This window comes from Hypanus sabinus, chromosome 7 (genome assembly GCF_030144855.1).
Source record: "Hypanus sabinus isolate sHypSab1 chromosome 7, sHypSab1.hap1, whole genome shotgun sequence".
NCBI lineage: Eukaryota > Metazoa > Chordata > Chondrichthyes > Myliobatiformes > Dasyatidae > Hypanus > Hypanus sabinus.
Genome location: NC_082712.1, coordinates 102,260,440 through 102,286,895, shown reverse-complemented (window position 1 = coordinate 102,286,895; position 26,456 = coordinate 102,260,440). Strand labels below are relative to the sequence as shown.

The following is a 26,456-nucleotide window of genomic DNA, read 5'->3' as shown; positions in this document are numbered from 1 at the left end:
GATGCTCCTCTATTCTGAGGCTGTGTCATTTGCTCTTAGACTCTCCCACCGCAGGAAACATTCTCTCCACATCTACTCTATCAAAGCCTTTCACCATTTGATAGGTTTCAATAAGGTCACCCCTCATTCTTCTGAACTCTAGTGAATATAGGCCCAGAGCCATCAAATGCTCTTCATATGACAAGCCATTCAACCCTGGAATCATTTTTGTGGACATCCTTCGAACCCTCTCCACTTTCAGCACATCCTTTCTAAAATAGGGGGCCTAAAACTACTTACAATATTCCAAATGAGATCTCACAAGTGCTTTATAATGTATGCTTTATAAACCTTGATTTTATATTCTAGTCCTCTTGAAATGAATGCTAATAATTACATCTGCCTTCCTCACCACAGAATCAACCTGTAAATTAACTTCTAGGGAATTCTACACAAGGACTCCCACGTCCCTTTGCTCCTCAGACTTCTGTAGTTTCTCTCCGTTTAGAAAATTCTCAATCCTTTCATTTCTTCTACCAAAGTGCTTGAGCATACACTTCCTGACACTGTATTCCACCTGCCACTTTTTAAACATTCTAATCTAAGTCCTTCTGTAGCCTTTCTATTTCCTCAAAACTACCTGCCCTTCTATCTTCATACTGTCTGCAAACTTTGCAACAAAGCCATCAATTCCATCATCAAATTCATTGTCATATAATGTAAATAGAATCAGTCCCAACACAGACCCCTGTGGAACACCACTAGTCACTGGCAGCCAACCAGGAAAGGCTCCCATTATTCCCACCCTTTGCCTCCTGCCAATCAGCCACTGTTTTATTCATGCTAAGATCTTTCCTGTAATACCATAGGCTCATAGCTTGTTAAGCAGACTTGTGTGGCACCTTGTCAAACGCATTCTGAAAATCCAAGTACACATCAACTGATTCTTCTTTGTCTAACCTGCTTGAAAGGTGATGCATTTGCCTCAAGTTTTTAAGTAACCAGCAATACTCAGCCTTGTTAAACAACGACTGTTAAATCTCCCAAACTTGAACCAAAAATAGATACCGAGTAATTCAAAACCCAAATCTGAAGCAGATGCTTGCTGGAAATATTCAGTACAGACTCGATGATGCAAGTGGTGGAGGAAAGGTTTAAACATATTCAATGTTCTTTTGTCTCTCCCTCCATAGATGCTGCCTGACCTGTGAGCTTTTCACTCACGTTTTCATCCTGTGTGCAATTCATGCCAGGGGCTGGGTCATGTGAAATGGATGGTAACCCTCCATTAGTCTCGATAGACCATGGATTTGCGCCTTGGAGAGTTTTCAGGGCACAAGCCTGGGCACGTCACCGATGTTGTCCAAGGAAAGGGCATTAGGCCCCATACAGCTTGGCACCAGTGTTGTCGCAGAGCAACGTGTGGTTAAGTGCCTTGCTCAAGGACACACACACACGCAACCTCAGCCAAGGCTGGAATTAGCAACCTTCAGATTACTAGATGAACACTTTAACCACCTGACCATGCGCCAACACGCAGCAGTGATAACACTAACCTCAATGCACCATGTATCACAGAGCAGCTTCTCATGTTGGGCAGCCCCATGTGCCTGGCTTAGGGATCGGGAAGCCCTGTCAGTGATCAAACAGACAAGAGTTAGACAGTTCACATTTTTAAAGATGAGCTTTATGCATCACATGAACATCAAAAAATACAGAGAAATGCGTTATTTATGTTAACAAACAACAGTCTGAGGATGTACTGGGGGGGGGGGGGAGCCCATGGTATCGCCACACTTTCAGTGCCAACATAACATGCCCGTAACTCACCAACTCTAACCAATGTCTTTGAAATGTGGGAGGAAATTGGAGCACCTGGAGGAAACCCACATGGTCATGGGGAAAATCCACAGTGGCGGGAATTGAACCCAGGTTGATGGTGCTGGAAGTGTTGTGCTAACTGCTACGCTACCATGTCTTTATTCAGGCAAAGAAAAGCACAAGATACAGAGTCAAAACAGAAACACTCTCCTGAATGAAGACAGACTCCTATTTCAGGCACAGCAGGAATAGGATACCTTTTAGTCCATCAAGCATATCCTATCCTTCATCTTTTTAAAATTCTGCAGCACTCACCACCACGTTGTTCAATACCAAATTAAAAAAATATCAATATCCATTTCTAAAATGCTCCCCAATCCCCAGGAACATATTGAACAGAGCTTGAGATTTCTGCTATGCCTGATTTAAGGTTCTGTCCCTTGTGATTTCAGGATCCTGCTCCTCCCAATAGATACTATCACGGAGGTGGCACAGCAGTCTGAATTCACATTCCTGTTTCGGGAACAGCTTCTTCCCCTCAGTCATGAGATTTCAGAACAAACAATGAATCCATCGACACTACCTATTTTCCCTCTCTTTTTGCAATTCTTATTGTAAATTAGCGGCTTTTATTATTATGTATTTCAATATACTGCTCCTGCAAAACAAGTTTCATGTACATATGAGCGTGATATGAAACTTGAATCTGACTTTTTATTTCGAGCACAGCGCAGTACAGGCCCTTCTGGCCCAATGACATTCATGTGACTAATTCACCAATTAACCAAAAAAACGGTTTGTTTTTGGAAAGTGGGAGGAAACCCATGTGGTCCCGGGGAGAATGTACAAAGTCTCCTCACAGATAGTTCTGGGAATTGAACCTGGGTCACTGGCACTGTGAACTGTTATGCTAACTGCTACACCAGCATGTTGGCCCATTGTTCCAGACCCCTCCCAAAAGCAGAAACTTTTGGAACTGCAGGAGTAGGGAGTGGCCATTCGGAGTTGCTCTAACATTTAATCACAACTCAAGACAATGTTCCTATTCTCTCACCCACAGGTCAGTTTTATTTTAATTTTATTTAGAGATAGGGTAAAACAGGCCCTTCTGGCCCTTAAAGTGCACCCAGCAACCTTGACTCAACCCTAAGCAATTTACTTGCTTTGTGTCTCTGAAAATCTCTCTTAATACATCCAGTGACTCAGCCTCCACAGGGTCACCATCACCTGAGTGGAACCTCTCTCCTTAAATAAATTCAATGACCTCTCCAAGGACTTGCCTAAACCTTAAGGGTTGTGGGCTGAAGGGCCTGTACTATGCTGTATTATTCTGTGTTAAAATAGTAGTGCAAAAACAAATAATTAAAAAGAAGTGAGGTAGTGTTCATGGGTTCAACGTCCATTTAGAAATTGGATGTTAGAGAGAAAAAGCTGTATCTGAATTGCTCAGTGTGTGCCTTCAGGCTCCTGTACCTCCTCCCTGATGGCAGAGGGGAAAAGCTGTTCCTGAATCGCTGAGTGTGTGCCTTCAGGCTCCTGTACCTCCTCCCTGATGGTAGCAATGAGAAGAGGGTATGTCCTAGGTGATGGGGGTCACATTTCTGAGACATCGCTCCTTGAAGATGTCTTTGATACTATGGAGGCTAGTACCCATGATGGAGCTGACTAATTTTACAGCTTTCTGTAACTTCTTTTGCTCCCGTGCAGTAGCAGCCTCCCCCCCATTCTAGATGGTGATGCAGCCAGTTAGAATACTCCATATTCATGTAAATTAAATTGAATCGTAATATTTAAAAATAATAATTTTATTATTATACAAAAAAATCTTAACCCACTACCGAGAAAAACTATTTGGTAAAGAAAGAAAAAGGAAAAAAAATCCTTATCATATAGTAAACATATCATTAGCCAATATCTGTACTTGATAACAAATCAAAGATTTTGAAAGTAATTCAAAAAAGGTCCCCACAGTGTTAGAAAGTCTGGTCTTGATTCAGAAATTGAATAATGAATCTTCTCTAAATTGAAGCATGACATAACATTGCTTAGTCATTGGGCATGACGAGGCGGAGCAGCATCCTTCCACCTAAGCAACATGCCCTCCTAGCTACAAGAGAAATAAAAGCCAAAATGTGCAAATCAGGTGACTCCAAGATAATATCTTTTCCTCCAACTATACTGAATAAGGTGGTCAAAGGGTTTGATTTAAAATCTACTTTAAAAAGCACAGAAAAAGTTTGAAATACTTCCTTCCAGTATATACGTCCTCGGGCATATCCAGAACATATGAATTAGTGAAGCCTATCCATTGTTACATTTGTCACAATAGGGAGATATATCTGAATAAAAACGAGACTGCTTATCTTTAGTCAACACGTACAACAAGCTGGAGGAACTCAGCAAGTCAGGCAGCATTCATGAAAATGAGCAGTCAATGTTTCGGGCCGAGACCCTTCGTCAGGACTGAAGGAGGAGGGGGCAGAGGCCCTATAAAGAAGGTGGAGGGAGGAAGGTGCCAGCTGAAAAACCAATCAGAGAAAAGATCAAGGGATGGGGGAGGGGAAGCAGGGAGGGCTAAAGGGACGTTTCTCATTCCCAACAACATACCATAAATATTAGATACTGATCCATTATGAAAAGGTTTCAAATTAAAAATTACATCTGATAAATTCTTATCAGGATTTTTAGGAAATGTTGAGACCGCAAAAAGTCTCTAATTTGTTAATACTGAATAAAGTGGGTTTTTGGTAAGCTATATTTAGTTGACAACTGCTCAAACGAAAAGAGACTTTCTCCAAAAAATAAATCCTGGAAGCTTTTAATACCCACTCTATCCCAATCTTTAAAAATTACATCAGTCATAGAAGATTTAAAAAAAATTGGAAAAAATTGGGACTTGAAAGAGAAAATCTCAATAAACCAAAATATTTTCTAAATTGTACCCAAATCCTCAAAGTATGTTTAACTACAAAACTATTAGTTAGTTTACTTAAAAATAAAGAAATTGAAGATCCGAGAAGAGATGACAGAAAATTTATGAACAGAATATGGGGTAATGAAACTATAAATGCGATTCACGTATATTGTAATTGATATATGATACACATCCTCCTGTACTCTGTATTCTTTTTTGTAAGAAATCAATAAAAATATTGAAAAAGAAAAGAATGCTCTCCACGGTACATCTGTAGAAATTTTGTACTGTTGGTAACTATCCCATTCAGCATCACTGGGACAATACTGGTGGCAGATTACAGAAAGCCTAGATCACACAAATTTGCCACCGCACCCCCTCCACCCTACAACTGATCTTCCTGTCAGTAGGAGAATTGTTGTTTGAAGCACCAACACTCCCTGGGCTGTGTAAGGTTTCAGAAAAACCGGTTAGTCGGAAACACTGTTGCATGGGTTAAAACAGATCTTTACTGATTTTGGATCTAAATTAGAATTAATTAGTTAAGATAGATCTGAACTACAGATCACCTGCATTGCCCTAGGAGTTAGAGGACTGTGTATGTGCATGGGTGGTTGGGAGGCAGGAATGGGATTTGTTGCTGTTGTCTGGTGTGTTCTGTGGTTCTGGGTTGCTCTGCCGAACATTGTGGGCATGCTACGTTGGTGCCAGAGTGTTTCACTGTACGTTTCAATGTTTGTGTGAAATAAATCTGAATCAACCCAGAGATTCAACCTGTATTATAGTCTGTTACTATAGAAGATTTACTTATATCATAAATAGCTGGGGACAAGTACTGATTCTCCCAGTAATCAACTAAAAGTCCGTCAGAAAGTCCCATTTAGTCCAATGGTACATTAATTCTGTATACCAATTCTCAATCTGTGCCACTATACTCCAGCTTTAATTTTATGCAGGAATCTTTTAGATAGATGACACATTTCACTGTAAGTTTCAATGTCCGTGTAACAAATAAAGTTTAAAAAAGTAGAGATTAAAAAAAAATTCTCAATTTCTCCCTGGCCGAGACCCATCATCACTAGACAGAAAGGGGGTCTGAGTTCCCCCAGCTTTTTGTGTGTGTTGCTCATGTTTCCCTTAGAGAGTTTCTTGTTGAATCTGCTCCCACTACCCTTCCAGGTAGCGAGTTCCTGTCCACAACAACTCATTGTGGAGAACCTTCCCTTCCTTTCTGGTTCTGCTGACCCCCTTCACTCCGTCCCCTCTAGGCACCCACCCTACTACCCCGGAAACAGCCCCTCTTTCACTCCATTGCACCCTCCCAGATTCTTAATGCCTCCACCCCCACAAAACTGCTCTGAGAGAGCAGCCCAGGTCCCTGGTCTCTACACAGAAAGATCCTCCTGGAGGATCGGAACATTAAACCTTGTCTATATGTGAGATGGCCTGATAGGGACCAGACACAAGTGGCAAAAAACCCCCACGCCCGAGCACAAATAGCTTTATGGAAACAACAAGTCAAGGAAATGGTTTGAAAGGTGCTGAGTGGTTCAGACACAGATCTGAACTGCAGTCTTCAAAAAAAAATTCCACTCAGCAGACTGCACACCGCAGTGTGAGATGGTGAGTGTGGGAGGAAGAGGTGCTGCCAACAGCTCTGTGCGGGGGAGGGTAATGGAAAAGAAAGGAAAGGACAGGGGTATATCTGGTACGATAGGGGTATGGTCTTACTTTCTGAGGGGACAACTTGTTTCTCAACAGCACCTTCAGGATTCCCCTCCCAAGAAGCAATGTGTTGAATTATTCTGGACTAGAGACAAACATCAGCAGGAGCTACTGGGGAAACTTCCCTCCGTTCTTTCACAGTGTGGTCACTGCCACGCAAGAGTGGTGCTGGATTTAACAACTCAACTGATAGATCAGCCGTTCAACAGACAGCACCCTTTTGTTTTCATCAGCAAAACACAAGGCAATAATCAGGGCTTCATAAAACACCTCATTTCATTTTATTTGTGAAAACATCTATGTTGGTGACCCTGATGCTCCTGGGTGGTTCCAGAGTCATTGAACATGTCAGCCAAAGCAGTTACTTTGAAACTGCTGGAGTCTGGGGAGCAAAATACCGTTGCTTGGTTCATATAAGTGGAGGCTCAATTTGCGCTTTGAGAAATCTCTGCTGACAACACTAAATATTTCTATGTGGTGGCGTTGCTCAGTAATGCCACGGCTGTGAGGATGGTGAGCCCACTAGAACACCCACCTGAACAAAATAAATACCGAATGTTGAAAACTCTCCTTTTACAGACTTTTGGACTATTGAAGTCTGAGTGTGCCAAACAGTTGCTCTCCTTGCCCGGCCTCAGCCTTTGGAACTAATGGACCAATGCTGTTTCTCCTGGGAAATCACCATCCTTGTTTTATTGTTAAAGAACTCTTCATGCAGCAAAAGCCTGATCCAGTTTGCACAGCCCTCGCTGATGCACTGATGGACTTCAGGGAGCTTGATAAAATGACTCAGCTGGGCAGTAGTGCATCATTCCTCCTCTTTTCTGGTCAGCAACATAAGGACACCCGTGGCTGTGAAACAGACGGTGCTGGACCTGTGATTTTACTGCGCTCACTATGGTATGAATGCTAGGAAGTGCCGACCACATTGCAGCTTGGACTGTACCAGTGCATTGGGACATCTGAGGTCTGTAAACACCATGGTTTCCAGTTGCCAGGGCCTCCTACTGTTCATTACGGACATCCTTTCAGGGCAATGCTTCCTGTGTGACATGGGTGCTCAAGTGAGTGTGCTGCCAGCATCAACTGTTGATGAGAAGGCAAAGAGTGAGAAACCTTGCTGGAGATCGTCAATGGCAGCAGGATCCAGACCTGTGGGACACGACGGGTGACGTTGTGTTTCAGTGGGTGATGTTACACATGGAACTTCTTCGTGGCAAAAGTGGCTAGACATCTGCTCGGTGCAGATTTCCTTGTGCTTGAGGACATTTAGTGGTTCTTAAGAACTGCTGGCTTGTGGATGTCAAGGACTTTGGCTCGTTACCCTGCTCCCCCAGTAAGTTCCCCACAATGACTCTTGTCAAGCGCATACACCACCATATGTGAATTTACTTGACTGCTGGGTGAATTCCCAAGCTTCACCAAGTCCACATTCTCCACAACAGTCACAAAACATGGGGTCGAGCACCACATTCCCACAACTGGCCCACCAGCCTATGCCTGCGTGTGTAGACTGGACCCAGAAAAGCTGGCAACCGTGAAGGCTGAGCTTGCCAACGGGGAAAGACTCAGCATTTTATGCTGTTCGAATAGCCCCTGGACTTCAACCCTTCATCGGGTCCCCAAGTCTGGTGTTGGTTGCCACCCATGTGGGGATTACTGATGCTTTAATGAGGCCACCACCCGAATTGTTACCCCATCCCACACATCCAAGACTTTTCAGTATATTTAGCCAGAAAGTCAATTTTTTCCAAAGTTGATCTTGTTAGGGGCTACCATTAGGTCCCTGTGTACTTGGAGGACATTCCCAGGATAGCTGTGATTACCCCGTTGGCCTCTGAGTTTCTGTGTGTGCCATTTGGGCTGAAAATGCAGCACAGACTTTCCAATAACTGATGACTCCGTATTAAAAGACTAATATTTTCTTTTCGTTTACCTGGATGACATACTTGTCACCAGTGCATCCAAATCTGAACACACATTTCTTCTCGCAATTTTCGAGCGCTTAAGCCAACATGGGTAGATTATTAACCCTGCTAAACGTGAATTTGGGTTGTTAACCATTGACTTTCTCGGCCATCACACGTCCGCAGAAGGTGCAAAACCCCTCCCTTCAAAAGTAGCCACTCTTATGGATTTCCCACTGCCCTGCACTACTAAAAAACTAGTTTTTTAGAGTTTTTAGGCATGGTGAATTTTTTTTAAATTAATTTTTTAATACATTTTCTGCATAACTACAAATAAAAAACCCCAGATCAAAATGAAGAACATTGATACAGTGCAAAAATAAACATACAATAACAATATGATACAAAAGAAAGATAACTGAAAAAGCACCCAAATTGAAGACAAGTAAAATTAGTATCCTCCCCAAGCCCCGCAACACAGAAAAAACTCCAGACCAACAACACAATATAGAGAATATAAATCAGGACAATCAAACCCCCAAAGCTGTAAATACACTTAGCAGCAGAAGTTATTAATGCCTACTACCAAAAGAAAAAGGAGCTGAAAGCAAGGGACCGAAAAAAAAACCTTAGTTAAGAGGAAGGTTATGAAAGTACTCAATAAAAGGTCCTCAGACCTTATGGAACTTTAAATCCGAATTAAGAACTGAATAATGAATTTTTTCAAGGTCTAAGCAGGCCATAATATCATTAAGCCATTGAGCATGCGTGGGCAGGGCAACATCTCTCCATCTAAGGAGGATTAAACGTCTAGCCAGGAGACAGGCAAAAGATAATATTCGACACTTAGTCGAACTCAGACGTAAATCTGTCTCACCCCAGAAACCGAACAAAGCAATTAAAGGGTTTGGTTCTAGGCGGTGATTCAGAATATACGATAACGTTATGAAGACATCTTTCCAAAATTTCTCCAAGCTAGGACAAAAGCAGTACATATGAATGAGAGAGGCCTCGCCCCTTTTGCATTTATCACAAAGCGGACTAATGTTAGGGTAAAATCGAGATAATTTAGATTTAGACATATGGGCTCTATGAACAATCTTAAACTGTAAAAGGCAATGGCGAGCACAATGACAGGTTGAATTAACCGATTTGAGAATCGAGTCCCAAGTCTCATCAGATAAGGAGGTATTTAAATCCTGCTCCCATGCCATTTTAATTTTATCCACAGAGGCACGTCGTAAGGCTGCTAATTTATCTCGAATAAATGATATTAAACCTTTACCTAGTGGATTAATGGAAAGAAATAAGTCCATAACATTTTTCTCAGGCATTTCAGGGAAGTTAGGAATTAAAGGAACAATAAAGTGTCTAATTTGGAGATATCTAAAAAAATAAGCACTGGGCAGATTGAACAGCAGAGAGCTGTTGAAAAGAAGCGAAGCAATTATCAATAAGAAGATCTTCAAAATGTCTAATGCCCTTCCTATACCAATCATGGAATGCTGAGTCATACGTAGTAGGTAAAAAAAGGTGATTATGTAAAATAGGGCTAGAAACGGAAAAATCATGGAAACCACAAAATTTCCTAAACTGAGCCCATATACGCAAAGTGTGTCTAACAAGAGGACTAACTATTAATCTAGACAAACTACTAGGGAGTACAGAGCCAAGAAGTGCAGAGATAGATAAAATTCTTTAGTGGAGCTCAACTCCATTGCCACCCAATTAGGGCACTTGGGTTGGCCATGGAAAAAAGACCAAAAGGTAGCACAATGTATATTAGCTACCCAATAATATAAATGAAAGTTAGGTAAAGCCATGCCACCCTCTTTTTTAGGTTTTTGGAGATAGACTTTATTAATTCCAGAGCACTTATTCTTCCACAGATATGACAAAATAATAGAGTCTAAGGAATCAAAAAAAGATTTAGGAATAAAAATTGGGATTGATTGAAATAAATATAAAAGTTTAGGAAGAACATACATTTTAACAACATTAATGCGACCTACCAAAGACATAGATAGAGGTGACCATTGTAACAGACTCTTTTATAGTATATGAAAGATTGGCAAAATTTTCACAAAAGAGATCTTTAAACTTCCTTGTGACTGTAATCCCAAGATAGGTAAATTGATTATGAACTACTTTAAAAGGGAGATCACGAAATGTTAATTCTTGTGCTTCTTTATTAATTGGGCAAAGTTTGCTCTTATTTAAATTAAGTTTATAGCCAGAGAACTGGCTAAACTGGTCAAGAAGTGAAAACATTGGAGGTAAGGATGTAGACGGATTTGAAAGAAAAAGTAATAAGTCATCAGCGTAAAGAGAAACTTTATGCTCGACACCCCCTCTCCAAATCCCGGTCAATTCAGGACAATTTCGAAATGCTATCGCCAAAGGTTCTATAGCCAAATCAAAGAGAAAGGGACTTAAAGGGCATCCCTGACGGGTGCCACGTTTGAGGTTAAATAACTGGGATTTCTGAAAATTAGTTAAAACAAAGGCAGTAGGGCACAAACACAGCAATTTGATCCAAGAGATAAAACTTTGACCGAAGTCAAATTTTTCTAAAACTGCAAAAAGGTTATTCCACTCTATACGATCAAATGCTTTCTCCGCATCGAGGGAAATAACACATTCAGGAATCCCAGTTGGAGGTGAATATAAAATGTTAAATAAATGCTGAATGTTAAAAAAAAGAAGACAGTTTTTAATAAAACCAGTCTGGTCATCAGAAATAATAGAGGGAATAATAGTTTCTAATCTATAAGCCAAAACTTTAGCCAAGATTTTAACATCAACATTAAGCAAAGAAATCGGCCTATACGAGGAACACTCTGTTGGGTCTTTACCCTTTTTTAATAAAAGAATAATAGATGCCTCATTAAAAGAGGGTGGCAATTTGCCATAATTAAACGAGTCAGATAATACTGAGAGTAACTGAGGAGAAAGAAGTGAAGAGAATGATTTATAAAATTCTACGGGGAACCCATCAGGTCCAGGAGATTTCCCTGAGGACAATGCAGAAATTGCAAAAGATATTTCTTCTGATGATATAGGCGCATTGTTTGGCTTTAAAATCAGATGAAAGCAAAGGAATATTCAGATTATTTAAAAAATGATCAACAGAGATACTGTCATTCAAAGATTCAGAGGAATAAAGTTGAGAATAGAAATTTTTAAATGCGTCATTAATTTCTAAGTGATCTGATGTAAAGTCTCCATTCTCCTTCCGGATCTTTGTAATATGTTGTTTGGCTTTGGAACGCCTCAGCTGATTAGCTAGAAATTTACCAGATTTGTCACCATGAATGTAAAAGCCACTCTTGCTTTCAAGAAGTTGGCGTTCGACAGGTTGAGTAGCCAGAAGATTAAATTTAGTTTGAAGTTCTACACGCTTCTTGTATAGTTCAGGATTCTTAGTTTGAGTATTCAGTTGATCCAATTCTTTAATCTGATTAGTGAGGTCTAATCGATCTGCACAGGACTTTCTATTAAGATTTGCTGTATAGGAGATTATCTGACCCCTCAAATATGCTTTCATGGCATCCCAGACAATCTGGGATGACACTTCAGGTGATGTATAGGCATGGTGAATTTCTGTCACTGTGAGCTGCTGAACTTGTGCTCCCCCTGTATTAAAGGCAATATCCCTAATCACGTGCTTAACTGGTCAGTGAACATGACCAGGGCACTTGAATAATACCAAATTAACTAATCCCTACAGGTGAACCTGCTCCCCAGTGCATCTACAGCCGTTACTACTGACGCCTCAGACTATGCTGTGGGTGCTGTTATGAACAGCTGGATAGGGGCGTGTGGCAGCCACTCCCCTTCTTCAATCAGCAGCTCTGTCCCCCGAAAGGAAGTACAGCACATTTGACCTTGATCTTCTCAGTCTCTATGGCTGTCTGCCATTTTCGTTTTCTTCTAGAGGGTCGCCATTTCACAGTGTTTGCTGACCACAAACCCCTCATGCATGTGACGGCCAAAACATCAGACTCTTGGTCTGCATGGCAGCAATGCCACCTGGCTTACATATTTGAGTTCACAATTGAAGTTCAACATATCAAGGGGAAAATAATGTTATGGCTGATTATCTCACAAAGTTAGAAGTTGAGGCTGTACACTATGACTATGCCAGCATGGCATCTGACCAAGTTTCTGAATCAGAGGTCCAGGCTTACCGAATAGCAGCTTCGGGCTTGCAGAGCGCTGACATCAAGTTCGGGGAAGCTGGGGTTTCTCTCCTGTCCAATGTCTCAACCAGTCACCCTCGCTCTCACCCAACCATGCCCACAAACTGGAGACGGACTATTTTTGACTCCATACATGGCCTCTCTCATCTCGGCTGGAAGGCCTCCTGGAAACTGGTCACACTATAGTTTGTGTGGCACGGCCTCAGAAAGGACATGTGTGATTGGATTGTAGCCTGATTGGAGTACCAGTAGGTGAAAATTAACCATCTCATTTTTAGGTCCCTGAACAACAGTTTGACCATGTCAATGTGGACCTTGCTGGTCCTCTTGCCCTCCTGTGGTTTCATGTACCTCCTTACCATGCTGGGAGGTCGTTCCCCTCGCATTGACGACAGCCGCAGACATGGCCCAGGCATTCATTGGTTTAGCACCCCATATGATACTTCCTTCGACCACGGTCCCCAATTCATATCAAACCTCTGGGCTGCGATGGCCCAGAATCTCGGCATTAGGATAAATCACACCACAGCGTATCACCTACAGTTCAAGGGCCTATGCAAACAGTTTCAACGCACCTTAAAAGCTACTCTGAGGGCTTTCTTGACTGATCAGCATTGGCATGATCGTCAGAACTGCTCCAAAAGAGGACCTACAGTCATCTGCAGCAGGGCAGATATACATATAGTTGTTACGAGTGCCAGATTTCCACCTTCCTCAGTAAATTCAATTCCTTTTCACCTACTTCTACTTTCCATCAATGCATACAGTATCTTGGGTTTCTGTTGACTTATATTCCACATTGCTTGCTTTTGCCTGCAATGATACATACCAACATCCCCGAAGGCCTGCTTAGGATGGTCCATCCTGCGTTTGCCTTATCCCGGCCCACCAAGATTTGGAGGATTCCTCTACCATGCCCCTGCCATCACGACATTACCATGCCAGAGGCATCTGCTGTTCCTCTGCCCTTGGAACATAGGACCCGAGCTGGGCAGCTTGTCCGAGCTTTGGACAGGCTGACAATGCAGGTTTTTATGAATTCTGAGGGGGCCTGTGCAGGGTAACCTAATTGGTGGAAATGTACATAACTCACAGGCACCAACACCGAGTTGTTTCACTTTAAGAGGCTGGTCTGATGTGATGTAATTACGTAAAGGGTTTTTAAGCACACTTTTGTGTTCAGGTTTTGAATTTAATAAAATGTGTTAAGGGTTTCATTACACATAAAACATCTCACTTCCTTTTACTTGCAAAAACTTACAGGTACACTGATTCCTCCTGGCCGCAGACTCAACAATCTGTAGCTCACTGCACCTTCCACAAAGGTCCCCAATGTACAGGGGAAGGACCCTGCTTTGAGACCTCTACTGGGGTCCTCTCACTACCAAGGGTAAAAGAGTCTGCCATGGTGTTCAGCACTGCCCCTTTTTTTAAACAAATGTACAAAACTTAATTAACATAAAAGGTTAGGGGTTACAATTCAGTTACTGAATTCAAATTAAAATACAGTTATCAACATCTATAATGCACTCAATTCCCTGGGGAAGGGGCCCTTATCACCCCCCACTGAACAGTCTCATTCTCCCTCTTCAGGGACACCCTGGTACTAATGCAGCCCAGAAAAGGGCTCAACAGCCTGCTGCCTGGACCCATGAATGGCTATCTTGGCTAGGCCCAGCAGCAAACCCATTAGGATATCACAGAGTGACCTACACCGTACTGGGTGCCCATAAACCAGTAGCACAGGCTGAAATGCAGCCAGAACTTGCGAAGCAGGTCGGTAATCTCTCACACTCCACGTAGACACGGTACACTGACTCCTCCTGTCCACAGAAAGGACAGGTGGATGGGGTGTCAGTGAACCTGGTCAGGAATCTATTGCATGGTTCTGCCCTGTGCAACACCCTCACTGCCTGATAAGACAGACTACCACGGTGTGTTTGGATGACAGGTGAGAGTATTGAAATGAAAAGTGTGCAAGAGCAGAATGATATAGTAGGCATCTCTACGAGGTAGCTCATGCTGTGTTGGACTGGCTCCCGAAGGAGATCTCGGGGCTTGGCTGAGCAAGGACTGGTGCGGCTGGAGTCAATCCACACACCTGAGCCATTCCTGCACCCACTGTGATATGATGGGAACTGACCTCTCCTGTGACCCTTCCCCAGACCTGCTATAACTTCTGGTAAAAGCCTGGCAGCTGACCTTCACTGCCGGGAGCTGTGTACCCTCTTGTAGGTAGTGCTCCTGGCGAAGAGAGAGGCGCCAGAGCGTGGCACCTCGGAGGGTGCTCAGTGTACACGTATCACCGCAGGGTCCTGAGGTGGAGAGCCATCAGCTGGGTACGTACGTACACCAGTGACTAATGTCCCTCAGCGATCGGAATGCTCAGGGCCGTAGCAGAGACCCAATGCCTCCTGGTGCCCCAGAATTCCACCAACTTCCTCTGGGTACTGGTAATAAATACAGTGGTCGGGACTAAAGTGACCAGCCGATACCAAAGCAAGGAGGCTACTAACTGGTTAATGACCAACGTCCTGACCCGGTACGTTGATTGCGTGGAATAGACCTGACCAGCATCCCAGCCTGGCAGAGACCTTTGTCTCTAAGTCCTGCCAGTTCATCAGCCACATCTCCACAGTGCAGCTTGGGTAGGCCATCAGAGAGAGGCGGTGTTAGCTCTACCGGCAGGGAGTCCACCTCCCACTGATCCAGTAAAAAACCAGAGAACTTTCCTCAGTTGACCCTGGCAGAGGACAAGGCTGAGAAGACTCTCTGGCAGTTTAGTATCAGGGTTTAGGTCAACAGGGTTGGTAATCATCAGATTAAGCTAAAAGGACTACCTTCGTCCAGAACTAGGCCTGTTAACTGAAGGCACAGGAAAGGCTCTACTCAGACTGAGTACTGATGACCTGACATCAGGCAGCCCTGTTGCAACCCTGTCCCAAAGGAAAAGGACGCCATCAAGGAATCATTAACCTTTATCAGAGACTCCATGGCTGATTACAACAGATGGATATGGGTGTCAAAATGTGGCTCAAGTCCAAGCACATGTAGAGTCCTGAGAAGGTAGTCACAATCCACCCAGTCAAATGCCTTCTCCTAAACTAGAGAAAGGTGACTGATAGGCCAGCCTCATGGGACAGATGGATCAGGTCCAGATGAGGTGGACATTGTCTTGAATGGACTGGCCTGGGTCCGTGTAGGAGTGGTTTGGTGGATAATTTGGGACAGCACCGAACCCAAGCTATGAGAGAGTCACAGTATACCAGCTGCTCAGGTGACAAAGATCCCCCTTCTTTGCTAGCAGGGCCACGACTGCTCTACGCCAAGAAAGCGGCACCTCTCCTGTCGTAGGGTTTTGCCTAGAACCCTGGTGTAGTCAGCACCCAGTATATCCCAGAAGGCTCTGAGGAATTCCACAGTCAACCTATCCAACCCCAGGGAACTGCCTCCTCATAGCTGGTTAAGGGCACTGGTCAGTTCCTCCAGCAATAGGGGAAAGTCCAGTCGCTGGACAGCCTCATGGGCTGACCTTTGGCAGGTCCTCCCACAGCACTCTCTGCATTGTCTCACATGAAGGGTCTGGCAAGAACAAGGTTGCATAAAATTATCAATCTTCATGAATGAATCTGGCTGGATCTGTGACAGGAGCCATCCTCTACCAGAAGCTCCACAAGTTGCCTGTGTACACCCATTCCTTTCTCCAGAGAGTAAAAGAAAGGTGAGACATGGTGTAGATCTTGTAACAGCTGGATCCGTACCTCACAAACACACCTTGAGACACACTGTTCTGAAGGTCCCTCAGCACTTCCTTCATCTCCTGGTCAAGCAGCTTTTTCCTTGAGCCACCTGATCTGGAATACCCACATCTTACCCTCACGCAAAACAGCCAGACCTGAGCATTGCCCACTTCCCACTGGTGCCTCAGGGAGTGGAAACCCTTTTGCCTTTGCCTCCTGACTTCCCAGACAGACAGACTGACCTCCAGCAGCCGACTGTTGGAATGCCAGTATGTGGGCCCCATCCAGGAGAAGCTCCGCTCACACTGTGGTGGTCCAAGAATGGTAGGAGATGTGCACCCCAGAAATGTACAGCCTATTGAATTGCAAACATCCTCCTCCTCCTCTCGGCATCTTGGTGAAGGCATAGGAGTCAGGGTGGAGGTTCACCCAGATGCCAACCAAATCCAAAGATTCATCAACAACTGCACTCTTGCTCGAGTACTCTGAGGATCAGAGCAATCTCTCACCTCGAGGGTACAGGTGAAATCAACTGAGGACAAAACACTTGTCTCTGTCAATGGAGCCCAACAGTAGAACTAACTTGCAAAACAAATGCACCTCCATCAGGCTGGGCTTAGGGGCAGCAACATCAACAAAGTGTAGCAGTACACCATCCATGCCCACAGTGAGACGCAACTGCGGCCTGACTCAAACTTGTTTACTTCCAACATCTCCATTTGGAAGGTTGGGGCCAACAATATCGACACCCCACTCGAAAAGAAGCTGAGATGACTGAGGTAGATGCTCCCACATCCTTCCAGGAGCCAGGTGGATTCATCTGCCAGAACGGAATGGGTTTCCTGCAGGAAGCGCAGTGGATATCTCCATTCCCTGATGACTGTAAGATGATGGAACCTGCAGTAAGACTCGCTACAACCACCGGCAGTAATATTCACTACTGTCACCTTCATCTTCTTGCCAATGCTCTGGTTTCCTTACCCAGTGCCTCTAAACCGGGGGTCGGCAACCCGCGGCTCCGGAGCCACATGTGGCTCTTTTACGTCTGTGCTGCGGCTCCCTGTTGCTTTGGGAAATAATTGGTTGTGGCGACCCTTTCCCTGGCACATCCGAACCGACTCACAATTAGATAGCCTACGGGGGTTTGCGAGCACAGAGCTTTGGAGCCTCTGCGCCATGGGGGGCAGGCTGAGGGAGGCTTAAAAGTGAGGCTGAAGATTTCGAATAAAGTTTTTTCCTTCGACTGCAGTTACCGACTCCGTGTCGTAATTTTAGCGCTGCGTGTAGCACACCGCTACATGGTCAGTATTTAATTAAAATGTATTTTATGTTAGTTTGTTAGTTTTTGAAATGTAAATCTAAATTTGAAGATTATGGTGATCTTGTATAATCTAAATAAGACGTGGCGACCCATTTCCTGACACATCCGAACCGACTCACAATTAGCCAGCTTTCAGGCTAAGGGAGATAGCCTACGGGGGTTTGTGAGTACGTGTCTTTTGCAGCATCCGCGCCCATGGGGGGCGGGTTGAGGGAGGCTTGAAAGCAAGGCTGTTTAGTTCGAATAAAGCTATCTTTGACTGCAGTTTACTGACTGCGTGTAGCACACCGCTACAACGTGTTTTTATCGCTGGCTGTCCAGAGGGGAGGTGCTGAAACGCTTTGTCACGTGTCTGGAAGAAGTGAAAACTTTCCTGGGCAGCAAAGGGCTCACCTTTCCTGAGCTGGAACAGCCAGAGTGGCTGGAAAAGCTACACTTCATGGTAGACATGACAGCGCACCTGAACACGCTGAACACAGCTCTTCAACGGGGTAAGGACGTACGGCCCTGCACATGTTGGAGGATGTTTTGGCATTCGAGCGCAAGTTGACGTTGCTTGCCAGAGATTTACAGAAAGGCACATTGTCTCACTTCCCCAATTTGAGAGAGTTCAAACAAGGTCACGACATGATAAATTCGGAGTATTTACATTCTGCAATCATCGCAATGCAAACATCGTTTGGGAAACGCTTCTGTGAGTTCAGAGAGGAAAAAAACACATTATCCTTCCCGGTCACTCCCCTAAGCATCGATCCATCCCTACTGAATACGACTGCATTGTCAGGTGTGAGTCAATCTGAACAAGGATGATAAATATTTTAATTGCCTATTATTTTACGTATATTCATATGTTTTCATTGTTCAGTGAAATAGTCCTTTTATTTTTCAGGTTGCCAGCTGGCTGACGTTATTTTTGGTTTGCTGCTGGCGGCAAATTTAAGTTTGGCGTTTTTCATAAATACAAGAAGGACTCAAATAGACGTTGAGTATTTTACTTAAAAGTAACCTTCAACCCAACGTCTTTTTTTCGGAGGTCAAAATGTTTTTGTTGCATGCAGAAATGTAATTTCGTTTTCTCTGCAGGAGTTCATCAATTTCATAAATGCAACACATTATAGTTTGTTTATACATAGCATAAAGGCAAAACAAAACGTTGTATGCAGTGTTATTTCATTTTAAATGTCAAACGGGTTTTGCGGCTCCCAGTGTTTTCTTTTCTGTGGGAAACGGGTCCAAGTGGCTCTTTCAGTGGTAAAGGTTGCTGACCCCTGCTCTAAACCCGTAACAGAGCTTTCAGGGGCTCCTGAAACAGAGTCACTCCCTCCAAACCACTTCAAAATACCTACCCACCTTCTTTTTAAGGATGCTGTAGACAAATTACACAATTCCAGGCGGGTCGATCTGCTGCTCAGCGGCTAGTCGAGGTTTCTGCTGTCTGTGCCCAGAGTCAGATAAGGATTCCAGAATTTCATTTCAATTCAATTCCGGCACAGTAACAGTCAAAGACTCACTGCCAAGATGAGCTCATCCACCACCTTGGCATCAGAAGAGTCCTCCTAGTCCCCGTCACATCATTCCAGATCATCCTCACTGTCCCGTTCCCACTCGCTCAATCCACTGTTGGAAACATCCTCATCACGCTTACTCCACTACCGGAAACATCCTCATCCTCAGTGTCCCGTTCCTCACCCTCACTCCACTATCGGAAACATCCTCATCCTCAGTGTCCCGTTCCTCACCCTCACTCCACTATCGGAAACATCCTCATCCTCAGTGTCCCGTTCCTCACCCTCACTCCACTATCGGAAACATCCTCATCCTCAGTGTCCCGTTCCTCACCCTCACTCCACTACCGGAAACATCCTCATCCTCACTGTCCTGTTCCTCACCCTCACTCCACTATCGGAAACATCCTCATCCTCAGTGTCCCGTTCCTCACCCTCACTCCACTACTGGAAACATCCTCACCCTCCCTGTCCCATTCCTCACCCTCACTCCACTACCGGAAACATCCTCACCCTCACTGTCCCGTTCCTCACCCTCACTCCACTACCGGAAACATCCTCATCCTCACTGTCCCATTCCTCACCCTCACTCCACTACCGGAAACATCCTCATCCTCACTGTCCCGTTCCTCACCCTCCCTCCAATACTGGAAACATCCTCACACTCCCTGTCCCATTCCTCACCCTCACACCACTACCGGAAACATCCTCATCCTCATTGTCCCGTTACTCACCCTCAATCCACTACCAGAAACATCCGCATCCTAACTGTCCCGTTCCTCACCCTCACTCCACTACCAGAAACATCCTCACCCTCACTCCACTACCAGAAACATCCGCATCCTAACTGTCCCGTTCCTCACCCTCACTCCACGACCGGAAACATCCTCATCCTCACTGTCCCATTCCTCACTCTCACTCCACTACTGGAAACATCCTCACGCTCACTGTCCCGTTCCTCACACTCACTCCACTACCGGAAACATCCTCACCCTCACTGTCCCATTCCTCACCCTCACTCCACTACCGGAAACATCCTCATCCTCACTGTCCGGTTCCTCACCCTCACTCCACTACCGGAAACCTCCTCATCCTCACTGTCCCATTCCTCACCCTCAATCCACTACCGGAAACATCCTCAACCTAACTGCCCATTCCTCACCCTCACTCCACTACTGGAAACATCCTCACCCTCTACTCCACTACCGGAAACATCCTCATCCTCACTGCCCCATTCCTCACCCTCACTCCACTACTGGAAACATCCTCACCCTCACTCCACTACCAGAAACATCCTCATCCTCACTGACCCGTTCCTCACCCTCACTCCACTACCGGAAACATCCTCATCCTCAGTGTCCCATTCCTCACCCTCATTCCACTACCGGAAACATCCTCATTCTCACTGCCCCATTCCTCACCCTCACTCCACTACCGGAAACATCCTCATCCTCACTGTCCCATTCCTCACCCTCACTCCACTACTGGAAACATCCTCATCCTCACTGTCCCGTTCCTCACCCTCACTCCACTACCGGAAACATCCTCACCCTCACTGCCCCATTCCTCACCGTCACTCCACTACTGGAAACATCCTCACCCTCACTCCACTTCCGGAAACATCCTCAGTCTCACTGTCCCATTCCTCACCCTCACTCCACTACCGGAAACATCCTCATCCTCATTGTCCCGTTCCTCACTCTCACTCCACTGCCGGAAACATCCTCATCCTTAAATGTCCCATTCCTCACCGTCACTTCACTACCAGAAACATCCTCATTGTCCCGTTCCTCACCCTCACTCCCCTACCGGAAACATCCTCACTGTCCCGTTCCTCACCCTCACTCCACTACCGGAAACATCCTCATCCTCACTGTCCCGTTCCTCACCCTCACTCCACTACCGGAAACATCCTCATCCTCATTGTCCCGTTCCTCACTCTCACTCCACTACCGGAAACATCCTCATCCTCACTGTCCCGTTCCTCACCCTCACTCTACTACTGGAAACATCCTCATCCTCACTGTCCCGTTCCTCACCCTCCCTCCACTACCAGAAACATCCTCATCCTCACTGTCCCGTTCCTCACCCTCACTCCACTACCGGAAACATCCTCATCCTCACTGTCCCATTCCTCACCCTCCATCCACTACCAGAAACATCCTCATCCTCACTGTCCCGTTCCTCACCCTCACTCCACTACTGGAAATATCTTCATTCTCACTGTCCCATTCTTCACCCTCACTCCACTACCAGAAACATCCTCATCCTCACTGTCCTCTTCCTCACCCTCCATCCACTACCAGAAACATCCTCATCCTCACTGTCCCGTTCCTCACCCTCACTCCACTACCGGAAACATCCTCATCCTCACTGTCCCGTTCCTCACGCTCACTCCACTACCGGAAACATCGTCATCCTCACTGTCCCATTCATCACCCTCACTCCACTACTGGAAACATCCTCATCCTCACTGTCCCGTTCCTCACCCTCACTCCACTACCGGAAACATCCTCATCCTTAACTGTCCCAATCCTCACCCTCACTTCACTACCAGAAACATCCTCAATGTCCCGTTCCTCACCCTCACTCCTCTACCGGAAATATCCTCACTGTCCCGTTCCTCACCCTCACTCCACTACTGGAAACATCCTCATCATCACTGTCCTGTTCCTCACCCTCACTCCACTACTGGAAACATCCTCATCCTCATTGTCCCGTTCCTCACTCTCACTCCACTACCGGAAACATCCTCATCCTCACTGTTCCGTTCCTCACCCTCACTCCACTACCGGAAACATCTTCATCTTCACTGTCCCGTTGCTCACCCTCACTCCACTACTGAAACATCCTCACCCTCACTCCACTACCGGAAACATCCTCATCCTCACTGTCCCGTTCCTCACCCTCAATCCACTACCAGAAACAGCCTCATCCTCACTGTCCCGTTCCTCACCCTCACTCCACTACTGGAAATATCCTCATCCTCACTGTCCCGTTCCTGATGCTCACTCCACTACTGGAAACAACCTCACCCTCACTGTCCCGTACCTCACCCTCACTCCACTACCAGAAACATCCTCATCCTCACTGTCCCGTTCCCACTCTCTCAATCCACTGTTGGAAACATCCTGATCACGCTAACTCCACTACCGGAAACATCCTCATCTTCACTGTCCCGTTCCTCACTCTCACTCCACTACCGGAAACATCCTCATCCTCACTGTCCCGTTCCTCACCCTCACTCCACTACTGGAAACATCCTCATCCTCACTGTCCTGTTCCTCACCCTCACTCCCCTACCGGAAACATCCTCACTGTCCCGTTCCTCACCCTCACTCCACTACCGGAAACATCCTCATCTTCACTGTCCTGTTCCTCACCCTCACTCCACTACCGGAAACATCCTCATCCTCACTGTCCCATTCCTCACGCTCACTCCACTACTCCACTACCGGAAACATCCTCATCCTCACTGTCCCGTTCCTCACCCTCACTCCACTGCCGGAAACATCCTCATCCTTAAATGTCCCATTCCTCACCCTCACTTCACTACCAGAAACATCCTCATTGTCCCGTTCCTCACCCTCACTCCCCTACCGGAAACATCCTCACTGTCCCGTTCCTCACCCTCACTCCACTACCGGAAACATCCTCATCTTCACTGTCCTGTTCCTCACCCTCACTCCACTACCGGAAACATCCTCATCCTCATTGTCCCGTTCCTCACTCTCACTCCACTACCGGAAACATCCTCATCCTCACTGTTCCGTTCCTCACCCTCACTCCACTACCGGAAACATCTTCATCTTCACTGTCCCGTTGCTCACCCTCACTCCACTACTGAAACATCCTCACCCTCACTCCACTACCGGAAACATCCTCATCCTCACTGTCCCGTTCCTCACCCTCAATCCACTACCAGAAACAGCCTCATCCTCACTGTCCCGTTCCTCACCCTCACTCCACTACTGGAAATATCCTCATCCTCACTGTCCCGTTCCTGATGCTCACTCCACTACCGGAAACATCCTCATCCTCACTGTCCCGTTCCTCACCCTCCCTCCAATACTGGAAACATCCTCACACTCCCTGTCCCATTCCTCACCCTCACACCACTACCGGAAACATCCTCATCCTCATTGTCCCGTTACTCACCCTCAATCCACTACCAGAAACATCCGCATCCTAACTGTCCCGTTCCTCACCCTCACTCCACTACCAGAAACATCCTCACCCTCACTCCACTACCAGAAACATCCGCATCCTAACTGTCCCGTTCCTCACCCTCACTCCACGACCGGAAACATCCTCATCCTCACTGTCCCATTCCTCACTCTCACTCCACTACTGGAAACATCCTCACGCTCACTGTCCCGTTCCTCACACTCACTCCACTACCGGAAACATCCTCACCCTCACTGTCCCATTCCTCACCCTCACTCCACTACCGGAAACATCCTCATCCTCACTGTCCGGTTCCTCACCCTCACTCCACTACCGGAAACCTCCTCATCCTCACTGTCCCATTCCTCACCCTCAATCCACTACCGGAAACATCCTCAACCTAACTGCCCATTCCTCACCCTCACTCCACTACTGGAAACATCCTCACCCTCTACTCCACTACCGGAAACATCCTCATCCTCACTGCCCCATTCCTCACCCTCACTCCACTACTGGAAACATCCTCACCCTCACTCCACTACCAGAAACATCCTCATCCTCACTGACCCGTTCCTCACCCTCACTCCACTACCGGAAACATCCTCATCCTCAGTGTCCCATTCCTCACCCTCATTCCACTACCGGAAACATCCTCATTCTCACTGCCCCATTCCTCACCCTCACTCCACTACCGGAAACATCCTCATCCTCACTGTCCCATTCCTCACCCTCACTCCACTACTGGAAACATCCTCATCCTCACTGTCCCGTTCCTCACCCTCACTCCACTACCGGAAACATCCTCACCCTCACTGCCCCATTCCTCACCGTCACTCCACTACTGGAAACATCCTCACCCTCACTCCACTTCCGGAAACATCCTCAGTCTCACTGTCCCATTCCTCACCCTCACTCCACTACCGGAAACATCCTCATCCTCATTGTCCCGTTCCTCACTCTCACTCCACTGCCGGAAACATCCTCATCCTTAAATGTCCCATTCCTCACCGTCACTTCACTACCAGAAACATCCTCATTGTCCCGTTCCTCACCCTCACTCCCCTACCGGAAACATCCTCACTGTCCCGTTCCTCACCCTCACTCCACTACCGGAAACATCCTCATCCTCACTGTCCCGTTCCTCACCCTCACTCCACTACCGGAAACATCCTCATCCTCATTGTCCCGTTCCTCACTCTCACTCCACTACCGGAAACATCCTCATCCTCACTGTCCCGTTCCTCACCCTCACTCTACTACTGGAAACATCCTCATCCTCACTGTCCCGTTCCTCACCCTCCCTCCACTACCAGAAACATCCTCATCCTCACTGTCCCGTTCCTCACCCTCACTCCACTACCGGAAACATCCTCATCCTCACTGTCCCATTCCTCACCCTCCATCCACTACCAGAAACATCCTCATCCTCACTGTCCCGTTCCTCACCCTCACTCCACTACTGGAAATATCTTCATTCTCACTGTCCCATTCTTCACCCTCACTCCACTACCAGAAACATCCTCATCCTCACTGTCCTCTTCCTCACCCTCCATCCACTACCAGAAACATCCTCATCCTCACTGTCCCGTTCCTCACCCTCACTCCACTACCGGAAACATCCTCATCCTCACTGTCCCGTTCCTCACGCTCACTCCACTACCGGAAACATCGTCATCCTCACTGTCCCATTCATCACCCTCACTCCACTACTGGAAACATCCTCATCCTCACTGTCCCGTTCCTCACCCTCACTCCACTACCGGAAACATCCTCATCCTTAACTGTCCCAATCCTCACCCTCACTTCACTACCAGAAACATCCTCAATGTCCCGTTCCTCACCCTCACTCCTCTACCGGAAATATCCTCACTGTCCCGTTCCTCACCCTCACTCCACTACTGGAAACATCCTCATCATCACTGTCCTGTTCCTCACCCTCACTCCACTACTGGAAACATCCTCATCCTCATTGTCCCGTTCCTCACTCTCACTCCACTACCGGAAACATCCTCATCCTCACTGTTCCGTTCCTCACCCTCACTCCACTACCGGAAACATCTTCATCTTCACTGTCCCGTTGCTCACCCTCACTCCACTACTGAAACATCCTCACCCTCACTCCACTACCGGAAACATCCTCATCCTCACTGTCCCGTTCCTCACCCTCAATCCACTACCAGAAACAGCCTCATCCTCACTGTCCCGTTCCTCACCCTCACTCCACTACTGGAAATATCCTCATCCTCACTGTCCCGTTCCTGATGCTCACTCCACTACTGGAAACAACCTCACCCTCACTGTCCCGTACCTCACCCTCACTCCACTACCAGAAACATCCTCATCCTCACTGTCCCGTTCCCACTCTCTCAATCCACTGTTGGAAACATCCTGATCACGCTAACTCCACTACCGGAAACATCCTCATCTTCACTGTCCCGTTCCTCACTCTCACTCCACTACCGGAAACATCCTCATCCTCACTGTCCCGTTCCTCACCCTCACTCCACTACTGGAAACATCCTCATCCTCACTGTCCTGTTCCTCACCCTCACTCCCCTACCGGAAACATCCTCACTGTCCCGTTCCTCACCCTCACTCCACTACCGGAAACATCCTCATCTTCACTGTCCTGTTCCTCACCCTCACTCCACTACCGGAAACATCCTCATCCTCACTGTCCCATTCCTCACGCTCACTCCACTACTCCACTACCGGAAACATCCTCATCCTCACTGTCCCGTTCCTCACCCTCACTCCACTGCCGGAAACATCCTCATCCTTAAATGTCCCATTCCTCACCCTCACTTCACTACCAGAAACATCCTCATTGTCCCGTTCCTCACCCTCACTCCCCTACCGGAAACATCCTCACTGTCCCGTTCCTCACCCTCACTCCACTACCGGAAACATCCTCATCTTCACTGTCCTGTTCCTCACCCTCACTCCACTACCGGAAACATCCTCATCCTCATTGTCCCGTTCCTCACTCTCACTCCACTACCGGAAACATCCTCATCCTCACTGTCCCGTTCCTCACCCTCACTCCACTACTGGAAACATCCTCATCCTCACTGTCCCGTTCCTCACCCTCACTCCACTACCGGAAACATCCTCATCTTCACTGTCCTGTTCCTCACCCTCACTCCACTACCGGAAACATCCTCATCCTCACTGT

The 26,456-nt window shown here is 46.4% G+C and overlaps 1 protein-coding gene across 3 annotated transcripts in view; it reads right to left on the bottom strand.

The window, feature by feature from the left end:
* acadvl (acyl-CoA dehydrogenase very long chain) overlaps positions 1 to 26,456 on the bottom strand; it is a 165,167-nt gene that overhangs the window by 5,252 nt on the left and 133,459 nt on the right. For all 3 annotated transcript variants that reach the window (XM_059975317.1, XM_059975318.1, XM_059975319.1), the window contains one exon: positions 1,536 to 1,611. In XM_059975317.1, the coding sequence (XP_059831300.1) occupies positions 1,536 to 1,611 (76 nt within the window). The remainder of the gene's footprint in view (positions 1 to 1,535; positions 1,612 to 26,456) is intronic.